Genomic DNA, 22,766 nt, shown 5'->3' on the forward strand with positions numbered 1-22,766 from the left:
ACATTAGTTGTTCCAGCTGGCAGGGCTCAGGCCAGCACGTCCGTCCACAGATCAGGCCGGCAGGGAAAAGGATACGTCTGGGATTGCGCTCGGCGACGGGGAGAAGAATCGATAGGTGATCAGTCTATCGATCAGCTCAGCCACGAGTCAGATCTCTCCAGAGGCACTCTGCAGCATGCTCAAAGTTCTCCGACTTGGGCGGAAGTCGCACTCATTTTTAAACGGCTAGCAAGCCAATTACTAGCCGCCACGTAGGAATAATTTAGAACTGGCCAATAGCGGGACACAAATTCGCATTCGAATGGCGGGATCTCTCTTGCACCGGGGGTTTTCTGCTGCAACAGAAAACCTTTACTTTGCAAGAGGCTGTCGTGTGGCGGGAAAATTCCACCATGCCGAGGCACCAAAATCACTGGGTTGTGACACTAGTGATGGTTGGTGGGCTAGATAGGATCAGTTAGCAGGTGAGATATGATTTGCGGGCTGTATTTGCCCACCCCTGCTTTAAAACCATGTGAGAATTTAAATTCAGCCAAAAAAATCTTGACTAGTTTTTCTGTCTGTTGTCTTAGTTGGAACACTTCCTTCACATTAGCATTTTTAGGTAACCTAAAGATTAAGAGCATATAAAAAATTGGAATTCATGAATATAAAGTTGAGAATCTTAAAGATTTCATAAATAGAAACTGCCATATGGAGAGAAAAAAAACCATATTTATACTTACAGGATCTCAATGTATTTACTTCACAGCATGCAACACCTTTTACTAAGCTGTCTTAATCATTCTTCTGCCTGGGTCTGAGTTCTCACCATGTGTATTCAATGTAATGTATATAGCATCACTATTTTTATTAGATGAATATTGGCTACAAATGTCAGAGTAAATTTTGACACAGTTTAGGCAGTCTGTAACCTTATATATTTCTCAGTGGAGTGCTTGTATTCATTAGTTGTGTTTTTATTGCCATTTGGTAATTGATTACTATCTTTAAATATGGTTTCTCTTATGTGGATAAGTTGTACTGTTGAGTTAGAGACAGAGTTAAGATGATGGAACTATATAAATTCTGTGTAGTCATACTTCCAAAAGTGTTTCAGATATCAACTTGACCTTGATTTTCATGGTTTTCTGATGCTCAGACCCTGAAACTTATCTTCTCCCTCTGTTTTTTTTGTTAAGCTAAAAAAGCCCCCCCCCCCCCCCCCCAAAAAATCCTTTTTTGAAAGAAAAAACTCATACAAGGTTTCAGTTTAGAATTGACAACACAGAGTGTCTATACACAAGCGCAGAGGCTGGTCTGACGTGCTGGAATTCCAGTGTGTCAAAGCAGATTTGATTAAACGAGTCTGCTGGAGCATGGCAATAGCTGTGCTTCAGGAGCCTCTTGCATCTTGCGTATCAGTGTCCCTGTGCTTAAAAATGGCGGCAGGGGCACTTGAACTAAAACTCGTTCAGTGAGCTTTAGTTCAAGCACCCCTGCTGCCATTTTTAAATGCAGGGACACCGATACAGGAGATACAGTGGCACTTTAATTAGAGCAGCTCTCGGAACCACTCTAATTAAAGAGGCTACCATCCCCTACCCCTTCAAAAATGTTAAAGTGCCCACAGTGTCTAAAAACTAACCTAACTTAGAGACTTTCCCATCACCATGCATTTCTGTAGCAGTCCCTGTCACCTGAGCTTGCTTGCACTGCTTACTCAAGCATAACTTCTCCTTATAATAGAATATTACTAGTGTGAGTGCATTGGCATCCAAAGACGTCTCTAAACCTTTTTAGAAAAGTAAAGAATTAGTATCCCTGTTTGTGATATTTGTAACAGAGATCCCCTTTGGCAAATCTTATGCAAGAACTTGTCCTACATCATGGGACTGAAAATAGTTTGTTTTAGTGTGATCCTTTTTTTCTGTCTTCATTTCATAACAGCTTTATTCAGTAAAAAAAAAATCCTTTTAATTAAAAAGAAGAGGAGCTTTAATATCTAATGTTTTTGCCCTGTCTCTTATCAGTAGCTTTATTTTTGACTGAATTACCTTATGAAAAGGCATATCAGTTTACGTCAATGATTCTCAACCAGGGTGACGACAGATCCTTTGACGGGTGAGTGCAGGTTGAGGAGATAAGCAAATAAGCACAGGTTCAGACTTATCCTTGCCTGGAAGATTCCCCACCCTCACTGCTCAGCCTCTCTGCAAGGAAGTAAGCACCATAATATGTACATTAATTTTTTTAATTGGGTGTCACTTAGTTTACAAAAGTTATGGCAGAATGCCTTGAATGAGGGGTACCTTGAGCCTAAAAAAAAAATTAGGAACCACTGGTTTGAGTAGGAAATAACTAGTATCAAGTCCACCATTATTATTATTTACAAATTTCAAATTCATTAGGGTAAATCTCCCCTTGTTGTAAATCATGATTTTATGTAGTCTGTTTTGTCTTAACTAGAAAGCAGATATGCACATTTTTCTAAAGAGGGGGTTGTTTTTCACTGGATGGCTACTAAAACCTGTTGATTAGTAATTGGAAATAGCCTTACACCAGATTTGGTCATATTTTTTGTTGGTTTTGTTTTAGTTGTGAAGATTTGCTACATCTATATACATTTACTTAAGTACTTAAATTACTTAATATATTTATTCATATTCCTATTTTTCTATTACAATAAAATATAGATAAATTTAAAATCAATTGCCTGCTCTGTTTTTTCAGATTCAGTCTTCTAATTGTCTTCAAGGTTTTTCCCTGTGTCTTCTTGAACTGCATCTTCCTTGTGTGCACATACCCATTTTTTATTTCTTCTGTAATTACACTGAGCTCCTTGGTGTATATTATTTTCTGCTCTGTTTCTGTAGTAGGGCCCAATCTTGGTTTAGAGTCTAGTTGCTACAAATAATACAAATGAATAACTTTTATTTCCTGTTCTTACCTCTTACTTCATGCCTTCCTGTTTACCACATATTTTCTATTAGCAATGCTAATCATGATGCCCTCTTTGTCCTTTCATTACTACTCTCCCTATATCAAAGCCACTGTGCTCTTCTCTCTTAAATTACCCCAGACGGGTATGTATTATATGGGTGCTAAAGACTGGCCCCCACGAGGGATGTGAATGTCTAAGTTTAAAATTCAGATTTACAAAATGCCCCCTCAACAGTCTTTTGAAGAGGGCAGAAGGCAGGGCAGGGCATTACCTTAGAGACTTCTCTCATTTAGAGAGGAATAGGGGGTGTTGTTTATAGCTGTGTTGGTCTAAGGACTTAGACAGAGAAGGTTCTTTGGGTAAATGTGATATCTTTTAGTTGGCAAAAATTGTTATTTACAAACTTTTGGGCACAGGCCCTTCTTCAGGCATATGGAGAGCCTGCTGGTGTTTGTGTGCTTTCCTGGTGGAATAGAAGCTTAAGCCATATGCAAAATGAAGGTCTGTGAAACTGCAAATGCATGGTATTGAGGATAGAGGGTATAGGAGTTCAGAGAGGTGGGAGTTAATAGGTGTGAGACAGGGGGAAGAGGGGGCAGTGTTGACCTGGTGATGGAATGTAGCTGGTAAAATGTAGAGGGGTTACTTGGGGTTCTCAAATGTCAGGCAGGTTATAATGTCCAATGTCTATATTAAGCCCATGATTTCTTGCATCCAGTAGATTTATTAAGTCAAGTTTGTAGGCTCATTTGCAAAAGGTGTTTTGTAAATTCCTGTTGAGGATTAGAACTGAGAGGAATAAGTTTTGTAGGCAACATCTGACAAAGTAGGCTGTTGCCTGTGAAAGCTTATGCTTCTCTGAAGAGTTGGCGTCTGAGGTTACCTACACATTAGTGTGGAGGCTGTTCCAACGTGCTATAATTACAGTGCTGGAATGTGGTAATTCCCGCGCTCTAGCCAGCTTCTACATCTCATGCATCAGCATCCCTGCATTTCAGAATGGCAGTGGGGGCGCTGGAGCTAAAGTTCATTGAATGAACTTTAGTTCAAATGCCCCCGCTGCCATTTTGAAACATAGGGAGGCTGATACATAAGATGCTGTGATGCTTTAATTAGAGCAGCTCTTGGAGGTTGCGGTGCTTTAATTAGAGTAAACAGCCCCACTCCTGGAGCACATGTAAAAGTGCCTTGAGATGCTGCCCTGCCCTGACTTTTGCCTAATTTCAGACTAAAGGGACTTTTCTCTCGCTCTCCTTAAAGAGTGCAGGTCTCTAGCCTTCTGACATTAATGCTGACATAGGTCCTGAAGTTCTGCTTCTGCCAGGTGCTTAATGCCAAACACTCAAAAAGTTAGGCACCTACCTGCTCAGCATCCTGACTTTTGGATCCTTAGGGGTTTTTTTTCTGACCAATGTATTTATAACATGCTTCTTGTTGACTTTTTAACTTCAGGTTTTGTTTTGTTTTTTCTTTGCCTTCCTAATTTCATCCCTGCATGTTCTTACCATTTCTTGGTATGCTTTCTTAGTGGTCTGTTCATCCTTGGACTGCCTATATGTTTTCCTTTTGCTTTTCAAGGATCCAAGTAGCTTCTTGTGCAGGGATATTGGTATCCTACCATTTTTTATTTTTTTTGTGCTTCCATCATGTTGCATGAACACCAACACCATCTGTACTCCAAACCCCTTAATCTCTCTACCTAGACTACCTTTGTAGTCTTCTCTGTTATGTTCACTATCATTCCTGGCAATATCCTGGGCACCTGTGTGGATCAGTAGGGAAGGGCATTCATCTGAGGGACGGATGAACTCTAGCAGTCTCTCTAACATTTTGAATATGGGCGCCAGGCAGACAGTATACTTCCTGGGACCCCGCATCTGGGTGACGCATGGATGGTTCTGTATCCTTCAGGGAGGAACCTCCAACCACTACTATTTTTGTCCTCCTTTGTTAGTGTAGTTGTCTTGGAGCCCCATCCTCCAGGCTTTGCACTTATTGCCTTGTGGTCCTAGCCTTCCGTTGTCTCGTCTTGATTTGTTTCCAACTATTCCACTGTAGAGTGCCTGAAAAGGGTTACTGACTTCCGTCTGCGCTTTGTGGATTCTGGGAACCCTCCTTCTAGTGGTAACATGCTGCCATTTCTCTGTTCCTTGGTCTCTCCTGAAGAGGGAACAACAAAAAAAGGTAAGGGGGAGGAGGCAACACGAGCGCCATGCATGCGCACACAGCTTCTTTCTGGCTCCCTCCTCTGAACTGCCAGGCGAACTCTGTTCACTGGTTGGTTCTCTGGCCACTGTGCCCTGCCTTTAGTCTGTTTTTATAGCCTGTCTGGCCCACCCATCAGTTAGAGTAGCCCCACCTGAAGCAAAACACTCCATCAAGAGGTATAAACACAAACCCAGGCAGGCAACAGAGTCCAAACCAGATATACCATAAATTCAAGTGTTTAAACCACCAGCTCACATTAAAGCCTCCTCAAGGTATCTCTCAGCACTGAGCTGCTCTTTTCCTCCCCTCTTTGCAACTCCCAGGATTCTCCTGTTTGCTACCTCTTTGCTGCTGAGGGACATTGTTGTCTAGTTTGCCACTTCCTATGTTATCTTTTGCCTTTAAATTGTGTTCTGTGTTCTCTTTATTTTCTTCAAATCCCACTTCTAACTTTCTGAATTCTTCTCTCTCTACTGTACTCTTTTAATCTAACTTGTAAGCTCCTGATTTAGCTCCTTTGGGAAAGGCTCTAGTTAGTTATCTTTGCAGCTCTGTGGTCTGATTTTATAATATGCAACATGAAGATTTAATATTGATGAAAACACTGTAAAGACTGGTTTAGCATCATCTTAATGTAAGATTTGTAAAGATATAAGGAACAAAGTTTAATTTGGGACAACAGTTAAATGGAATGTCTTCAGTACCAGAGGAAAATAGAATGTTTTCTTATCTCATGAGGAATTCCATGGTTGAAAAACACCCTTTATCTGATGTTTACTAAAGGCTATAAAAATTCTGCATGAACTATTTACCCTGAGGCTCTAATGCCTCATGTAATCTGTGTAAAATAAATTACTATGACATACCACTAAGGAACTTAAGTTGTGTGCACATGCAGCAAGACTGCTCCGACATGCTGTAATTACAGTGCGTTGGAGCAGACTTGATTAATCGAGTCTGCTGGAATGCGGTAATTACCATGCTCCACAGACTTCCGCTTCATGTGTATCGGCGTCCCTGTGCTGAAAAATGGCAGCAGGGACACTTTTTAACTAAAGCTTGTTCAATGAGCTTTAGTTAAAACATTTTTATTTTAGCATGGGGGCACCAATACATGTGATGCTCCAGGCACTTTAGTTAGAGCAGCTAATGAAGCAGCCCTCTTTTCCCCGCCCCCCTCCCCCCACTTCTTCCCACACTCCCAAAGCACATCTATAAATGCCCATACTATTTTTAAAACATTGACATGGAAAAATAATGGTTTAAATCTAAATGTATGTTATAAATACAATCTCTGAAATTTCTGCAGAACAGATAGTTATTGCTATTTGAATCCAAGATGAGAGTTTTTCCCCATTTAATATAATTTGAGTGCAAGGCAGCGGTGGGGACAGGCGGCTGCTGCAGCTCCGATTCCAACCCTGACCTCAAGTTGTGGCCTGAGTCGTGACTGCAGATGCTGCTCTCTAGGCCTGTGCAAATAGGGAAGTATTTGATTTGGATTCAGATTCAGCCGATTTGGAGGACAGTGATTCAATTTGGAGATTTGGATCACTGTCCCAAATCGATTTGGCTGAATCAGCTTCAGAAGATTTGGCGCTGATTCAGAGATTTGGCCAAAGACCATAATGGGGAATCACTGCAATACCTATAACTTTGCCATTTTTTGGCAGATTTGGATGAAAGCAGCAGGGATGGTGGCCCCTTCTGAGGGCATGAGGCCTGCCAAGTTTCAAGGAGGTAGGTGCAGGGGTTTCTGGGAAACTGCACCTCAAGGTGCCGACAAGCAAAACTCATGATATGTGACTTTGTTTATATGTTAAGGCATAGTGGGATGAAAACAGCAGGGATGGTACCCTGTAACGGGGGGTCTTCCCAGTGCTCAGGCAGAAACAGCTCTCACAAAAGGGACAGAAAGGCTGAAGACAGAGGCTTGTGCGTTATTTCCTCGTCCCTCCCCCAGAGCACTGTGATTGGAAGGGGACTCGAGAAAGATGACAGTCTCTGGCCAGCTACAAATGTCAGTCTTGTCCCCCCATTCTCCCCCTCCCTCTTCTCAGTTTCTGTTCCCCCGAAAGACTGGCTTCCAAATATCTGCATCTTTTTCTGAATCTTTTACGAATTGATTCGTTGGGTCCCGATTTGATTTGGATTGAGTGATTCGGCCTCCAAATCAGGCCAAATCTTCTCCAAATCGAACCGGCAACTGAAGCTTTGCACATTCCTACTACTTGCATCCTCCCACCTGCCCCTATGTACCTATTGCCATTGCTGTTTACACTCCAGCTCCTCTCTGGCAGGACTCTGGCCCCACTCCAGCTTGAGACATGGAGCACATGGTTGCTCCAGTCCAGCCTGGTAGCAGCTGTGAAATAATTTTCCCTCTGAAATAAATTTCAGGTAATTATTGAGGACAGTTGAGAAACTCATTTTGAAAAGTGTCTGATTCTATCCATGACTGTGTACCTCTCTCTTTTACTGCCCAAAAATTAATGATAAATGACTCTGTTTCTGATTTTGTTTTAAATGAAGTATCTTGGTGTGCACATCTTAAAAATAAAGCAGGATTTAAAACACCTGTATTTGTATCTGAGACTAGAAAAACATCTTTTAGAGCTTTGTGGCTTATTCAATAAACCATGTAACTTGCAAGTACATGACTGAGAAGTTTGTAACGTGTGTATGTGCATGCACATGTGTGTGTGTATGTATTTGTGTACAGTCACTTCTGACACCAGGATTGTTAACTGCTATTGAGCATGAATATAGCAAATCTAGTAGTGGAAAGCTTGCTTAGGAAGAGAGAAACTGCTACTGATATAAAGCTTTGTGGTCTAAGACTTCCTAGGAATCTTCTACCCTTGCTCTATTCAGCTTGTGTGTGCACCCCACCTGTACAAATGGTTTTCTAAGGTCCCGGGAGGTTGGGACCCTGGGATCAGGATGAGGGTCCTTGATTCTGGAGTCCCTATGTGTTGGAACCTTTAACAACCATGTGTGCAGCTAACTCTTAAAGTATTTTGCTGTTTGCCTTTTCCTGTTGGGAGATGACTATAATTATAACAGACGGCCAGTAGGAGAAGCTTTTCTATGTCGCTGGTTATGACTTTCTCAGCATAGAGTTGTACCTGAAACCTCATGTTGCTTAATGTGGGGGAAGGAAAAAAGAACCTGAAAAAGCTCAGTAAAGAGAAGCAGGACATGGGGGTGCCTGTATGTGTGGATCCTGGCTCCTGGGCTGGGGTGGGGAGGGGAAAAAGGAAAAGGGCATGAAGGACTCATTCCCCTGATGGCTGGAGGGGCACAGGGATGATGGGAGCAGCGGTATTTCAGCATCAGTAAGCGAGGGAGCTCCAGCAGATGCTGCTGGTGCTGTCTTAGCAGCGGGGGGGGGGTCACCAAACAAGGGTCAGTGACCACCGGCAGCATTGTCAGCAGTCAGCGGGAGTCGTGGAGTGCCCCCAGATGATGTCGGCGATGACCACTCGCAGGTGCCGCCAGCTGTGTGGGTGGCCCCTTTTGGTAGGGGGTGCACCACCACACTCAGGGGGTGCATGTGCACCCCCTACGCGTCGTCCCTGGAAAAGGGGCAAAGAGCCTCATTTCTGTCCTTGCTAACAGTAAACATCCTGATTCAATAAAAAGGTAGGCCACTATCTACCCAAGAGTATTATTGATTTCAGAGAGCATTTGACCACAGTTAAATAACAGGAAATTGATTGGTATTATTTGACTGATCAACTGACTGGCATGCCCACTTCGGAAATTTGAAAGTCACACTTTGAAAGTAGCACTCTACCATACCCAGGTTATTCTGTCCTGCATTGGACATGAAAGAAGCATTAGCAAACAGGTTAGCTCATCTTTTAATTGGGGAAAATTCACATATTACATGCAGCAGGAGGAAGGAGAAAAATGAAAAGTTTGTAGGTAAATAGAAGTCTGAATTTAGATTTCTAGTTCTTAGATTTTAAGGACAAATAGGGAAATAGTTGTGCATTAGGAAAATGTGATTATTAATTGTCTATAGAAAGGAGAAGTATAATTTAGATCGGGGGTGTTTTAAAGATGGATTCAGCTTGCAAAGCCCCATCATCCAGCTCTTGGTGTTTCCAGGTGGTCTGAAGTTGACTCGCATGCCGCACATGGTATGCATTGGACTGGCCCTGCTCGCAGAGTCTGGGAACGATGCTACATGTGGTACCTACTCCAGCTGATCCAGAATGCATGGCACCCACCCACTGCATATGGAATTCATTATGGAATTGTTGCTCCCAGTTGTCAAAAGCAGAGGAGCTATGTTTTCTTCCTTTGTGCTATTTCTGTGTATGGTGATTAAATGAAGCCTGAGCTATGTCCTAAAAATTTCCACCACAGATATATGGGAGAATTATAGATTCTTATTTTCCTAGTACAGAATAAGAATTTTGTCCCAAAGGGGGTGAAAAACAGAGAGCTTCCTGGGATAAATGTAGCAGATTCCTGCTTACTATAACTTCTGGTGTACGATATTAACCTACTACCCCTTCCCCCAAAAAGGATAAAATTATGCCTTCAGCATACACATATATGTACATGTACTCCTTACCCCTTTTTCCTGGTGGCCCTTAAAGGGCAATACCCTGGCTTTGATGATGAGGAAAGGATGTGGGGGCCTGCTACTATTTTCCTTCATGCCCCCCACCTCCTGTTTGTACAACAAAGGATGGTAGTGGGCCTCTCTGGCTTCTGTTGCAATTAACAATGGGGTGCTTAGTGCTTAGGAAGACTGACAAGACATTTCCATCAATAATAAGCAAAAAGGCTTTATTAACTAAACAACGAGCTATATAGGAAAATGACAGGTAGGCTATTGCAATCTACATGCAAAACAAGCTATAATCAAGTTCAGTATATTTCTAGCCATAATAGTGGTTTTCTCACCAGCATGGGCAAGAAAGCGGTTCTGATCTTTGCAGCCTCTCACCAGGTGTGGATCTGTCACCCAGGGTGGTCAGCTGGGCGCAAGTTATGATGGGTCAGTGTGGTGTTTCCCTTCTGAGATGAGCACCCCTTGCTGCCAGCTCCATCCTTCTCTTATACTCATTCTTCAAAGAATATTTTTCTTGATGGGTTGAAGATCAGGGTCCAGACAAACCTGACAATGTGGAGGTCATTGTCTTTCAGTTGTGGAGTAAATGTTATCCTTTTGGACCCATCTGTGGTTGTTGTAGGTGAAACTGACATGCACAAAATCCCTTGATCACTCTGGAGGTTTGTCATTTGCTTCACTATAATGTGACTTGATTGCTCGAGCCCAACCCCCTAAACCAGAGGTATACTACTTGTTTTAATTGCAGTAGGACTTGATTACTTCACTTGAGCACCTTAGACCTTGAATCGTAAGGGACTGTATAGGTTGTTGTGATAACAGGGTGGAACCCAAAATATTTTCTGGTACAGACACCTAGATTGGTGAGGGATCTGATGACAAGGAAGAGGCAATAACATTGAAAGGGGAACTTTATTCATAATCAATTTAGAGTAGTTGGGCATGGGATGTACTTGATACCAAAGTCAGAGATGAGATTAACTGAATTTTGTTTCAGGTGGTCTCAGTCATGAGTTTACATTCTTGTGCAAAAGGGCACTGATATTATAATTTAGTCATTTGAATACTGCACATAGGCCCAGACAGGAGTGCAGCAGCTTTTCTCACCACTGTCCACAGCAACAATATGGCAAATGCCATAGATCCCGTAGCCACCCAAAATGAGGCAGGTAGGTGCTGTAACGCAAGTCCCTTCCTGCTTTTTCCTACCTGGACCTACAGACTTTTGCCAGTTTGCACGCTTGTACTGGTCTGCAGTTTCAATTACCTGGTATTTTTCCTTCTGTAACTTCAGTGTGAGAGGGATTAAAGTGTAGACACGCCTTACTTTAAGAGTTCCTTCTTTGGTGGAAAAATAGTCTTATATACCAGGGCAATGTTCCCTCTAAGGAGTAGTGGTCTATAAGCGCACCGCTTCAGTGCAGCGTGGGACACTTACCAAAGGTAAGCTCTTCGCCCGGGGCAGGCAGCAGGGGCTGGGGCCTGGTGCGGGCTCCGCCAGCTCCGGAACACTGCTCCGCTCCCCCGCTGCGCCTCGGGTAGCGAGGAGGCACGTGGCGTCAGGGCTGGGGAGTGGAGCACTTCCCTGGAGCCCGCGAAGCAGTTCCCCAGAGCCGGCGGAGCCTCACTCGGGACAGGCTCCTCCTTGAGGTGAGGCTGGGGGCTGGCGCATTCTCTGCCAGCTCCAGAGAATTGCACTGTGGGCTACGCCAGCTCTGGGGAACTGCTGTACTTCCTAGCCCTCATGTCATGTGCCTCCTCCCTCCCCGAGGTGAAGTGGGGGAGTGGAGCAGTTCCCTGGAGCCAGTGGAACCCATGCCAGGCTCCCGCCTCTGCCTCACCTCAGGGAGGAGCTTACCTTCTGTAAGTGTCCCACGCCACAGCCCAGCTCCTATCCCGGTGGGTGCGCGGCCTAAAAAAGTTTGTGTGCGGCCAGACTTTTATTTGTGCGCAGCCGTACATACACGCACCTTAGAGGGAACCTTGTACCAGGGCTGTCCAACTGGTGGCCTGCAAGGGGCTGGCATGGTGCCCACAGGCTCCAGTGGCCATCTGTTCTACTGCTGTGTGACAGGGATCTGCACAGCACCAGCACTGCTTGGGGTGGGGCTTGTGTGCTGCCAGGGGTGGGTGGGGACAAGGTTTATGCACTGCCAGTGTTATTCCTGGGTGGGGGAGGAGGCTGTGTCCAGTGTGCTGTCGCCCAGGGTCAGCCCTGTAATACCCTGTAAAATCTACTGTTTCTGACCTTTAATAAGAACACAAAGAGTACAGGTCATCACTTTGTCTGGTTTTAAAATGATGAAGCTGAAACTTAGGCCTTCAGAATTAAGAGGAGAGGGATTTTGCTAGGCACGTTTGTGGTGGTTCTGGCCTATTCTGATACTTCATTTTGGTACTGAGAAATCAAGGTATATTCTTGCTCCTGCAAAAGATTGCCATTGTCCTGTCCTCATTTAAATATGCTAGAGTTGAAGGCAAGATGCAGCTGACGGGAGAAAATTTGATCTGAAATTTCTTTTTAGGGAGCGCTCACAAACTTATTCCTAGATACGTTTCGGACTTCATACAAGTAAAGTTTGTGTTGTTGGATGGGTTTTATTTTTGATTACTTCACTGTTCTTATCCATGTTGTAGGTAAGAACAACTTTCAAACAAACTAGCCATGAAGGATACTAGGAAAAGTCTGAGGGTATGTGCCAAAAAAAGGCAAGTTTTTTTTTTTTGGTGAGAGCCAGCTTTACAGATGCTATACAGAACGAGCTTGATGTCCAGACTTTTGTTCAGTTAATACCAATAGATTTAATGCCCTTAGAACTTGGGCATTGAGGCATATCTTGCAACAAAAATACTGCAACTCAATTTGTTCTGTTTCATTTCCCTGGTATGTTCGGCATGTAGGGAATAAAGGGAGGAGAAAGGACCAACTACCCAGGATGCCATGTTAAGAGGAGGGGGTATATTTGGTTGTCGTCAGCACTATATTTCCATATGAGTGCTTAAAATGTTTGGCTTGTGAGGATGGCTGCTCTAAAAATAGCTTTAGAGAAGACTTGCAGTCGGGTCCAATTTCTGGTTCTAGCTGAGTTAGCTTTACAAAACTTTTTTGCCACTGTTGCAAGGCTATAGAGTGAGGATAAATCAATCCTAAATCCAGCTTGGACATTCATTTTGGACTTGGATACTTATTTTGTCCATGGATAAAAGATACTAATGTCATGGCTGAAGATACAGGTATAATGAATTCTGTTCTTTGAGAGAAGCTAAGAAAGCATACTTGTGTTTTGGCTATGTTTGTTTTTATGCTTTAAAATAATTTGTTTACTGGGTCATGTTTGTGCTTTGGATACAGTTTCTTGTCTTGATTTTACTTGCAAGCTGCTTTTATTCTTGCTGTTTAAATGAGACCTGGGCAGAGAGAATTTTCAGCATTTTTCAGGGCAGAATACACGAGGCGTTAGCTTTGCTTTTGTTTAACGCAGCAGTTAAATGGGAGGTATTTTTAGTTTGTATGTAAGTGTTTGACTTTAAACATGTCTTTTAAAAAGAAAAAAATATCAAATTATAGAATATAAAAAACAGAAGTGAATGAACAGACTTGTTCACATACAGTGTCCTTTATTCTTAGAAATCAGACATGTATATAGTATTTAAAAATGACTATTGAAAAGGTTTAATGCATTTCAAGATATTTTGTATATTTGCAAAAAGGCATATGATGGGTTAAGCAAAGGCTTACCAGATATGGAAACTGACCTCCTTTTTCCATAGCTGGCATAATGTACAGAGAAAAGACTTGAAATATGAATTAATTCTCTGGAAAGGGTTCAAACCCAAAGTCAATATTTCTTATTATTTTACTAGTTTTTAACTTTGACTGTGTCTGTTCACCTCTTGTAAACTATGGATGAATATATCAGTAAAGACTGGCTTTAAAAAATACTTATATACGGGAGCTAATTTATTTAAATTATTAGCAAAACTTTTCTGAGGAGAGAGTGCTTAGGAATCTGAGCTTAAAAATGTATGATGTTTGTACTATGATCGGATTCTGAGAGACTAATATAATATTGTCCTGAAGTGGAAGTGTGGTAATTACTATTCAATTGCTTTAAAAAACAGGGACAGCAACAATTCTATTTGTACATACAGTTTTGTTGCTTTGCGGTATGCTGTCTTTTCTCCAGAGGCAATTAAATGATGTGAGATAAAAAAAAATATGGAACTATAAAATAGAAACGAGAGTATAAAATAGATTTTTACTCAATGTGGAATCTTACTTTGATATGATCTTTTATAGAGTGCTCTAAAACCCTATTTAACCTTCTCTTATTAAACATAGTGTGATTGTATAAATCCAGTAGTTGAATCCTGGACAAAATGCAGGTGCAATATTGTATAGTGGTTTAGTGTATAATATGGCAGGGCTGTCTAAGTTCCAGGAAGCTGGGGTCCTCATACGCATGGGCCTCAGGCCTGGGGACTGTAAGCTGCACAGGCTGCATGCCACGTGGTCAGATGGGTGGGCAGCCTGGCTGCTCCCCTCCCAGCCTTGTATGTCACGTGGGCAGACCCCTCCACCCTCCTTGCAGCACAGTCACCTCGGCTCCTTGCCCTGCTCCCCACTCTCCCCTTCCCCCCCCCCCCCCCAATTGCATGTGCCACCCACTGCATTGCTCCCTCTCCTGCTATGACTACACAACATGAACAGCCTAGCCCCTTCTCTGGCACACACGCATCATGGGATTGTAACCCTTTCCTGCTATGCTCCCATGCCCACAGGATTAGAGGCAGGAAGTAGAAGCCAGAGGAAGGAGGAGGAACCCAAACAACCTGGCTGCTGCAGCAGGAGCAACTGGAGTGGAGTGGAGGCTGGGCAGAAGCCTATGGGCCCCATCATAACCCTTCAGGACCATATGCGGCTATTACAGGAACAGCCCTGTAATGTGCCATAACTTTCATTCTCTTTATATAAATTTATATTAAATTTAATCTTGTAATTTCCAAACTTTTAAATTCCAAAAGGGTATTTGTTTTTACCAGCCCTTTTTTTTTTTTTTATCTCTGATCAATAATGTGCTACATATATTGTCATGCAGTATTTTACCTTTACTTACAATTTTCCTATCTTTTATTACTTTCTTAGTCATCTCGTTGCAGTTTTACACCCACATAATTAGTCAACTGTATTGTGTTCAGGCATCAGGATATGAAGTGCTCTCTCTAAAGCTTATTGGAAGAGAGCTGTTGTGCTAAAATATTGAAGGAATTGTTCTAGTCCTTGGTTCTTGATCTATGCTGTGATGACTAATATTAAATAGAAAACATTTTCCCTGTAATATTGCATCAGAACAGTTAAGCTGAGCCAGTTGCATTTCTTGACATGTCTGTTCTCTTCATATTAAGCAATGAATGCAGCAAAACGTTAGCTAGTTGTGATCCTGATGTCAAGCAGTCTGACAGCCCTCCTGTACAGTTTCTCTCATACACAAGACAAGTTAGGCTGCCTTGATTCATATGCTATTGCTGGGTTTGGGCCTGGTCTTGTTTTTTCAAAAAACATTTACTCTTCTGGTGATCATTTAGCATTGATGTCTATTTGTCTTTTGTCATTGTGGGTGCTATTAAATAAGGAAGCATATATTGATTTAATTTGATTTTTCTGTATAATAGAATGTGAAGTAAACATTATTACATTGTCTCATCACAATATATTAGTGATGTTTAAATCCTCATGCATTTGAAAATGTATAAAGGATTTTTGACTTTCAGTTCAGTGAAGATAGGGAGCAGCAATCTTGGGGATAGCTCTATCAGGCCTTCAGTCAGCGCAGATGTAGTTAGGGATCTTCTGGAAGGGCTAGACATTTTAAAATCTTCAGGTCCAGATGCCCGCCACCCAAGGGTGTTGAGGGAGCTAGCAGAGGTCATCGCGGAGCCCTTGCCCTGGCTGTATGAGCATTCGTGGTCATCTGGCCAGGTGCCGGGGGATTGGAAACTGGCTAATGTGGTCCCTATTTTCAAGAAGGGTAGGAAGGAGGACCCAAGTAACTACTGGCCTGTAAGCCTCACCTCGGTGCTCGGGAAGATCTTGGAGAGAATCATCAAGGAGCACATCTGGGGGGGGCCAGCATGGGAGATCATGCTCAGGGGCAATCAGCATGGGTTCATCAAAGGCAGGTCCTGCCTGACCAACCTTTTATGACCAAGTAACTAAATCCTTGGATGATAGTGTTGCCATGGATGTAGTCTTTCTAGACTTTAAGAAGGCCTTTGACACTGTCTCTTACCCCATCATCAATAAATTAAGCGACTGTGGCATTGATGCCTGCACAGTTGGATGGGTAAAAAATTGGCTGATGGGGCGCACCCAGAGAGTAGTAGCCGATGGGTTGTACTCGACCTGGCGAGATGTGAGCAGCGGGGTACCCCAGGGCTCGGTCCTCAGGCCTGCACTGTTTAACATCATCAGCGACTTGGATGAGGGGGTGGAAAGCACGCTGTCCAAATTTGCTGATGACACTAAGATGTGGGGCGAGGTGGACACACGTGAAGGGAGAGAGAGGCTGCAAATAGTTTTAGACAGACTACAAAAGTGGGCAGATGAGAATAGGATGAGGTTCAACATAGACAAATGCAGGGTGCTGCACCTTGGGAGAAGGAATCCACACTATACGTACAGGCTGGGGAGTTCCCATCTTGAAAGCACAGAGGTGGAACGGGATCTTGGAGTCATTATTGACTCCAAGATGAACGTGAACCGCCAATGCCAGACCGCAGCCAGCAAGGCCAGCCATACCTTATCATTCATCTAAAGGTGCATCTCAAGCCAGTCCAGAGAGGTGATACTCCCCCTCTATGCGACTTTGGTCAGGTCGCAGTTGGAGTACTGCGTCCAGTACTGGGCGCTGCACTTCAAAAGGGGTGTGTCCAGCCTGGAGAGGGTTCACAGGAGGGCCACCCACTTGGTGAGGGCAGCAGGACAGGCCCTACGAGGAGAGACTGAGGCTGAACAGGTTCAGGTCCTTCAGCAAGAGGAGGTTGAGGGGGGACCCATTGGCTGCCTACAAGCTCATCAGGGGAGATCAACAGCAAATTGGTAGAGCCCTTTTCTCTCCAGCACCACCTGGGGTGACAAGGAACAACGGTAATAAGCTGATGGAGAATAGGTTTAGGTTGGAGATCAGAAGGCAATATTTTGCAGTTAGGATGCCCAAAATCTGGAGCCAACTTCCCAGGGAAGTGGTCCTTGCCCCTGCCTTGGGCAAATTCAAGAGGAGGTTGGACGATCACCTGTCTGGGGTTTTGTGAACCCAACATTCATTCCTGCCTGTGGCAGGGGGTCAGGCTGGATGATCTGTTCAGGTCCCTCTTGACCCTAGCTACTATGAAATTATGAAACTATAAGATTTGGCCTGAACTATTTGCTTTGACTCAGCTTCCTGGAACCCTCTAAAACACTGAGCCATTATTCGAAGAAAATTTGTTGAAATAACTTTTCAAAGGTGCTACACTGTTTGACTTAAATATTATTTTCTGAAAATCTTTGTTTTCCTAGTTGAAAACCTGCTGCTCATCTCTAAATAGTTATGTTGACACTAGCCAATTGCCCATCAAGAATGACAGGGGTGGGGGAAGCAGGTGGGGATGGAGCCCTGTCGCCCCCACATTTGGGCCCGCTCACCCTTCCCTTCTGCTGCTTGGGGGCTGGGCCTGCTGTTTCTCCCCCGCCCCCCCGCCCTTGCTGCGGCAAACTGACTTTTCCCCCGCCCAGGCCCGCCTGCTCCCCCTCCCCATGTTGGGCCCAGGCCCGCTCCTTCTCCCTGCATTACCAGCAGGGAAGCCGGGCCTCCGCAGCTGGGGTGGGGAGGAGCAGGCCTGGGCTGATCTGGCAGCGGCAAGAGATTGGAGGAGCAGGCCCGGGACTGACATGGGGGAGCAGGGGTGGGGGAGGAGTGAACATGGGCCCGGCAGGGGGAGGAGGCTTGCTCTTCCCCTCCTCCTGCAGCTGCCAGGCTGGGCTGGGCTGGGCTGGGCCAGGCCAGGCCAGGCCCGCTGTCCCCCCTGGCCCACCCCCCCCCCACTGCTGTGGCAGGCTGGCTTTTCCTCTGACTTGTTCTCACCCCCCCGTCCCCGGGTTGGGCCCACTTGGGGACAGGAGGAGTGGGCTCGGGGCCAATGTGGGGGAGGAGTGGTCCCTGTAGGGGGAGGAGGCCTGCTCCTTCTGTCCTCCAGCTGCTGCTGTGGACTGGCTTTTACTCTGCCCAGGTCCACGCTCCCCTGCCATTACCTGCAAGGTTCCAAGGTGGGGGAGGCAAGGCCAGCTGTGCTTCGTCTCCTGTGTCCCCACCATCATGGCAGCAGGCTGCCTTCTGTCAGAACACTTCTTCACGCTCTGATTGTCTGTTTGTCTCCAATCAGCGCAAATAAAGCATGACAGACAGGCAGACTTAGGCTTTTATAATATTAGAATATCCCCCTTGTGCTCTCAAGTTCCCTCCTGTAGGTACAGTAAAACTAGGGGGGGCAGAGGTCAGAACAGGACACTAACTTGGCTGTTGTTTCCTTTGTGAGCAAGTTGTGGGGAGGTGATAGACACTGTCAGTGGTTCCAAATTGCTATAAAAAATAACTGGCTGAGGACATAGTAGGCTTGTCAGCGAGGGTACCAGCAGCAGTTTACACAGTATTTATCACCCCAACAAAACAAAAGGTTCTCTATTAGTTCAAGCTCTTAAACAACTTTTTCCAAGGAAGGAGGGACATTACCAGCTATCTGTTGATTAGCTCCAAAGAGCCCAAAGCAATTGTTCTTTGTCCCATCTCCCATAGCCCAGAGGTAGCTAGTATGTGGTGTGCTAGTTAATGCTGAGAGGTGTCTCTAGTGGAGGGGAAGGAATCCCTGCTTGAGTAGGGAAGGGTGGGGGGAGCAGGAGGAAGCCAGGCAGATGCCTTGTACATGCAATCTCTGCCGGAGCTGCAGCCAGGGAGCAGATGGGAGGGGCCAGGACTGCTGGGCTGTAGCAGAGAGTAGAGTCCTGTCCAGCAAAGCAGCTGGGCTGCTGGGGGACTCTGATTTAACTTAAACCAGAGAGGGGGTCTGGGACAGACATTGCATAAACCTGTTTGACCCAAATCAGTTAAATCTGATAAACTTGATTGAATGTAGTATCTCAAACAGGTTTCAGTCATTTTCAAACTGGTTTATGCCCACTGAACATGTGTTCTGTTGCAGGTTTAAACCAGTTTCTGATCATTTCAACTGTTTTATGTGTAATGCCTGTTCCTAGTCCATGTGTTCCTTCTCTTGTGCCCATTTTACAAAAGCAGTCAATGCTTGTGGTCTTGGGGCTTTTATTTAAATTTGCCTGAGCTAACTCAGAGTGAGGATACATATAACAACTGAACACTTCCATTGGGAACCAGTTCACAATTATTGTTGTAAAATTGTCACAATTAAGATGAACTGACTTTTTCTTTCCCTCCCTTCAAGCAAAAAAAGGATTTAATACCTATTAGATCATTTGACCTGGTTGTTGTATTCTCTAGAGAAAGCCTAGGAAACAATGCAATTAACTCAAGTGAAGTAGAAGGTGTTAAATGGTATTTATGCTGGTTTTCAGGTGAGAACACCTTTTCAATCAAGTTTCATTCTTGCACTTGCAGACCAGTCTTTTAAAGACTCAAGGCACCCCTCCATATCTTTCCTGAAGTTAATGGTGTGCGGGCCGGGAGCGGTCCGAGGTTCTCGGGGGCGCGCGGCAGGCTGTGGCCAGCAGCCCTGGCACGCGGGTCAGGGAATGCAGGCCGGTGGACTAGAATTAGGCATGGACGCTTAGCGGTTGATTAAAGATTATTTTACTTACACCGTAGATGGTCGTGGTGCAGGCAGGAAAACTTGCTTGAGTTGCAGTTACAGACAGAAAAGAAGAGAAGCGGACAAGAGTTCCTTCCACGCGAACCTCTAGCCCAATCTGGTTGAAGGCTCTAAACACGCGAGCCCGTCGTGTCAACCGAAGAAAACAACTCTGAGAAAGAGCTCTGGATACACTCACACGAAGTTTGCTAGACTCCGTGGAACTTGCGCGCAGGGAAGGGGTTCGTCGAGGGATCGTTCGGCAACAGGGCAAGGCCAGAGGTTGATTAGACCCCTGTAGCCTTCTCAAGGTACACGCTGGGTCTGATAGGCTCCACAGCGCTTAGAGATCTTCACGAGATGTGAAGTACTCCTCCTCCTGATAGTTGTGAAGTCCTCCAACTTGGGCGGAAACCGCTCAAGCCTTTTATACGGCTAGCGAATCGCTAGCTGCCACGTGGGAATAATTTAGAACTGGCCAATAGTGGGACACAAATTTGCATGCGGGTGGCGGGAACTCCTTTGCACCGTGCATTTCTCTTTGCAACTAAGAAATGCACCCTGCAAAGAAAGCTCCGAGTGGCGGGAAATAATTTAGTAGTGCCGAAGCGCGCACACATCAAATCACACCCTTGGGTTGTGACATCCCCCCCTTGCTGAAGGCACAGCTGAATTATGTTACACGCTTGTCACTCGGGTGATTAAGAGCTCTTACCACGGGTCGTTGAACTGAACGGGTAAACACAAAATTCGCTAACATAAGAAGTTCGTCCTCTAGGGATCGAATCAAATAATAACCAACACAAATACATATACACATAATCAGATTCATAACAAAGAACTGCACAATCAGGGCTTCAGTGGGCGTCATGGCAAAGTCGCATATCAGGCCCTCACTTCTTCCGATGATGTTATCCTTTTTGGGGCTTTTCTTCGCCACGCACTCTGAATCCCGGATCTGTAAACAAAACTCTCAAAAAATAAGTTAACGTATAACAAAATATTTACAAAATTTCCATGGAACTATACTATCATTTTTAAAACATATAATACAGGTGTTTGCTACTTTAAACTACCCTCTTTTGCACACTCAACTAGATGACATTGTCGAGGAGCCGTCGTCTAATTCTTCTAGATAATGGAAACCTAACTCATAGGCCAGTTGCCATTGGCCTGCGGCCCCTAAAATCCGAAGTTGCCGCTTATTGAGTCCAGAACGCTGTAGGAGAAATCCAAACATGTATCGCTCCTCTGGTGTTCTCTGTGGCAATGATGGAAGATCGGATTCGCAGTGTCTTGTGCTTTGAGCTTTGATCGGGTGTTGACGTTCCCGATCACTGGATAATCTTGGCTTCATCAGGATACGCAGTCGTGACAACTGACGAAGGAGGTTACTCACGGGTTGGTTCACCATTGGGTTAAGCAGAATCTGGAGGACGACGATGTTCTTTCGCCCATAAACCTCAAGACAGCTATCTATGCTGTAAACAGTCACTGGAACGGTTCCAGGATCTCGTAGATGACGGTGAGGCCATGGTCTTATTCGCTGGAGTGATGTCAGTCCCAGTGCACATGCTCTGGGGTTCCAGGCACAGTACGAGACTCCGATGATTGCTAGCATGAGTTGCTCTGTGCCGGTATGTTCTGGCCGTCCGTCATGCCATGCGTGGGCTTTCTGACCGATCAGTCCTGCAACAAGCGCTGGCAGTGGAATAGGCCAGTGAACGTTAAACGCCACCATGTCAATGTCAGTGACATGTCCTCTACTCCACGAAGCTTGTCTGACCAAGAAGCTTGCTTCTTCCTGGTTCAGCAGGTCGGATCCAAGTTCCATGGCCAAACGTCCCAACCACACAGCTAGAGTTTCTTCAGGTTGGATTCTTGATTCTCTGCACAAATTTTGTAGTTCAGTTCTGGTGCGAGCATAGTAAGCAGTAGCAACTCGGTTAGTTGTTGTTACAGGCTGAACTACTGCTGCGGGAGTCATTGCTGTTGTTATTGCTTCAGGCAGGAGGGGAGGATGCACTTCTCCGCTCGATTCTCCTTTCCGTCGGCATGAAGGCGGGGTCGCCGGAAGCGACGCTGCATCGGTGGGCGGGGTCGCTGGAAACGACGCTGCGTCAGTGGGCGGAGTCGCTGAACGAACTCTCGCGGGTTCCTCCGAAGCTCCACCCTTCTCTTCCGGTTCTTCCACGTGGTCTCCCTCTTGCTCAGCGCCATCTTGTCGTGGCGTTTCAGGATTCTCTTTCACAGCCGCTTCTTTGACCGCTTGAACGGCCATACGCAGCTGGGCTTTCAGACTTAAATTCTTCTGCATTAGATCGGTTACAGTGCGAAAAGTTGCGGTTAACACTCCCCCCTTGTTGTATTGTCGGGCCACCCTCTCATCCGCGATGCGTTCCTCCGTCTCCAGATCTTCGCGGAGCTCGGATGGAAGCTCGCGACCCCTTAATCTAGACGCCAGAATAAAGGGGGTGAACCGGTCGATTGGCACCAGTTCTTCACTCTCCCAAGCACATCTTAGGCAACGGGCACACTCCCGGGTGAGGGTCGGGTTTACTTCGCCCGCCGGGTTGACTCTGGCGAGGGACACAGTGTCGAGGGGCCTGAACAGGACCCGCTCATCGCTCATTATACACCCGAATGCCGCGGGGTGCAGATACACTTCCCCCTCTTTCGGGGCTCCGTCTTCGGAAGCTCCCTCTTCTCCCTTCAGCGAAAGGCATCTGCTGATAAACCTCTCACCCGTTCCGCCCACCTGGTGGTAAGCGATATGCGCCTCCAGTTCCATAAAGCTTTCTACTTGACGTTTTCCACTGTACCAAGGGCAGTTCTTAACTAATTCTAGCTCCAGCGTGCCTTCCCCTGATCCCATCCTCGTCGTCATGTGCGTGCCGGGAGCGGTCCGAGGTTCTCGGGGGTGCGCGGCGGGCTGTGGCCAGCAGCCCTGGCACGCGGGTCGGGGAATGCAGGCCGGCGGACTAGAATTAGGCACGGATGCTTAGTGGTTGATTAAAGATTATTTTACTTACACCGTAGATGGTCATGGTGCAGGCAGGAAAACTTGCTTGAGTTGCAGTTACAGACAGAAAAGAAGAGAAGCAGACAAGAGTTCCTTCCACGCGAACCTCTAGCCCAATCTGATTGAAGGCTCTAAACACGCAAGCCCGTTGTGTCAACCGAAGAAAA

The 22,766-nt window shown here is 45.3% G+C and overlaps 1 protein-coding gene across 6 annotated transcripts in view; it reads left to right on the plus strand.

Moving 5' to 3' along the window:
- The window catches only part of ASPH (aspartate beta-hydroxylase), a 201,499-nt gene that overhangs the window by 15,361 nt on the left and 163,372 nt on the right, over positions 1 to 22,766 (plus strand). The window contains exon 1 of one of the 6 annotated variants that reach the window (XM_059724052.1): positions 12,722 to 12,956. The exons of the other annotated variants lie outside the window; for them this stretch is intronic. Within the exon in view, the coding sequence (XP_059580035.1) occupies positions 12,941 to 12,956 (16 nt within the window). The 5' untranslated portion in view covers positions 12,722 to 12,940. Of the gene's footprint in view, positions 1 to 12,721; positions 12,957 to 22,766 lie in introns of those variants that run through there. 6 annotated transcript variants of the gene reach the window in all.

The sequence above is a fragment of the Alligator mississippiensis genome, chromosome 3 (genome assembly GCF_030867095.1).
Source record: "Alligator mississippiensis isolate rAllMis1 chromosome 3, rAllMis1, whole genome shotgun sequence".
NCBI lineage: Eukaryota > Metazoa > Chordata > Crocodylia > Alligatoridae > Alligator > Alligator mississippiensis.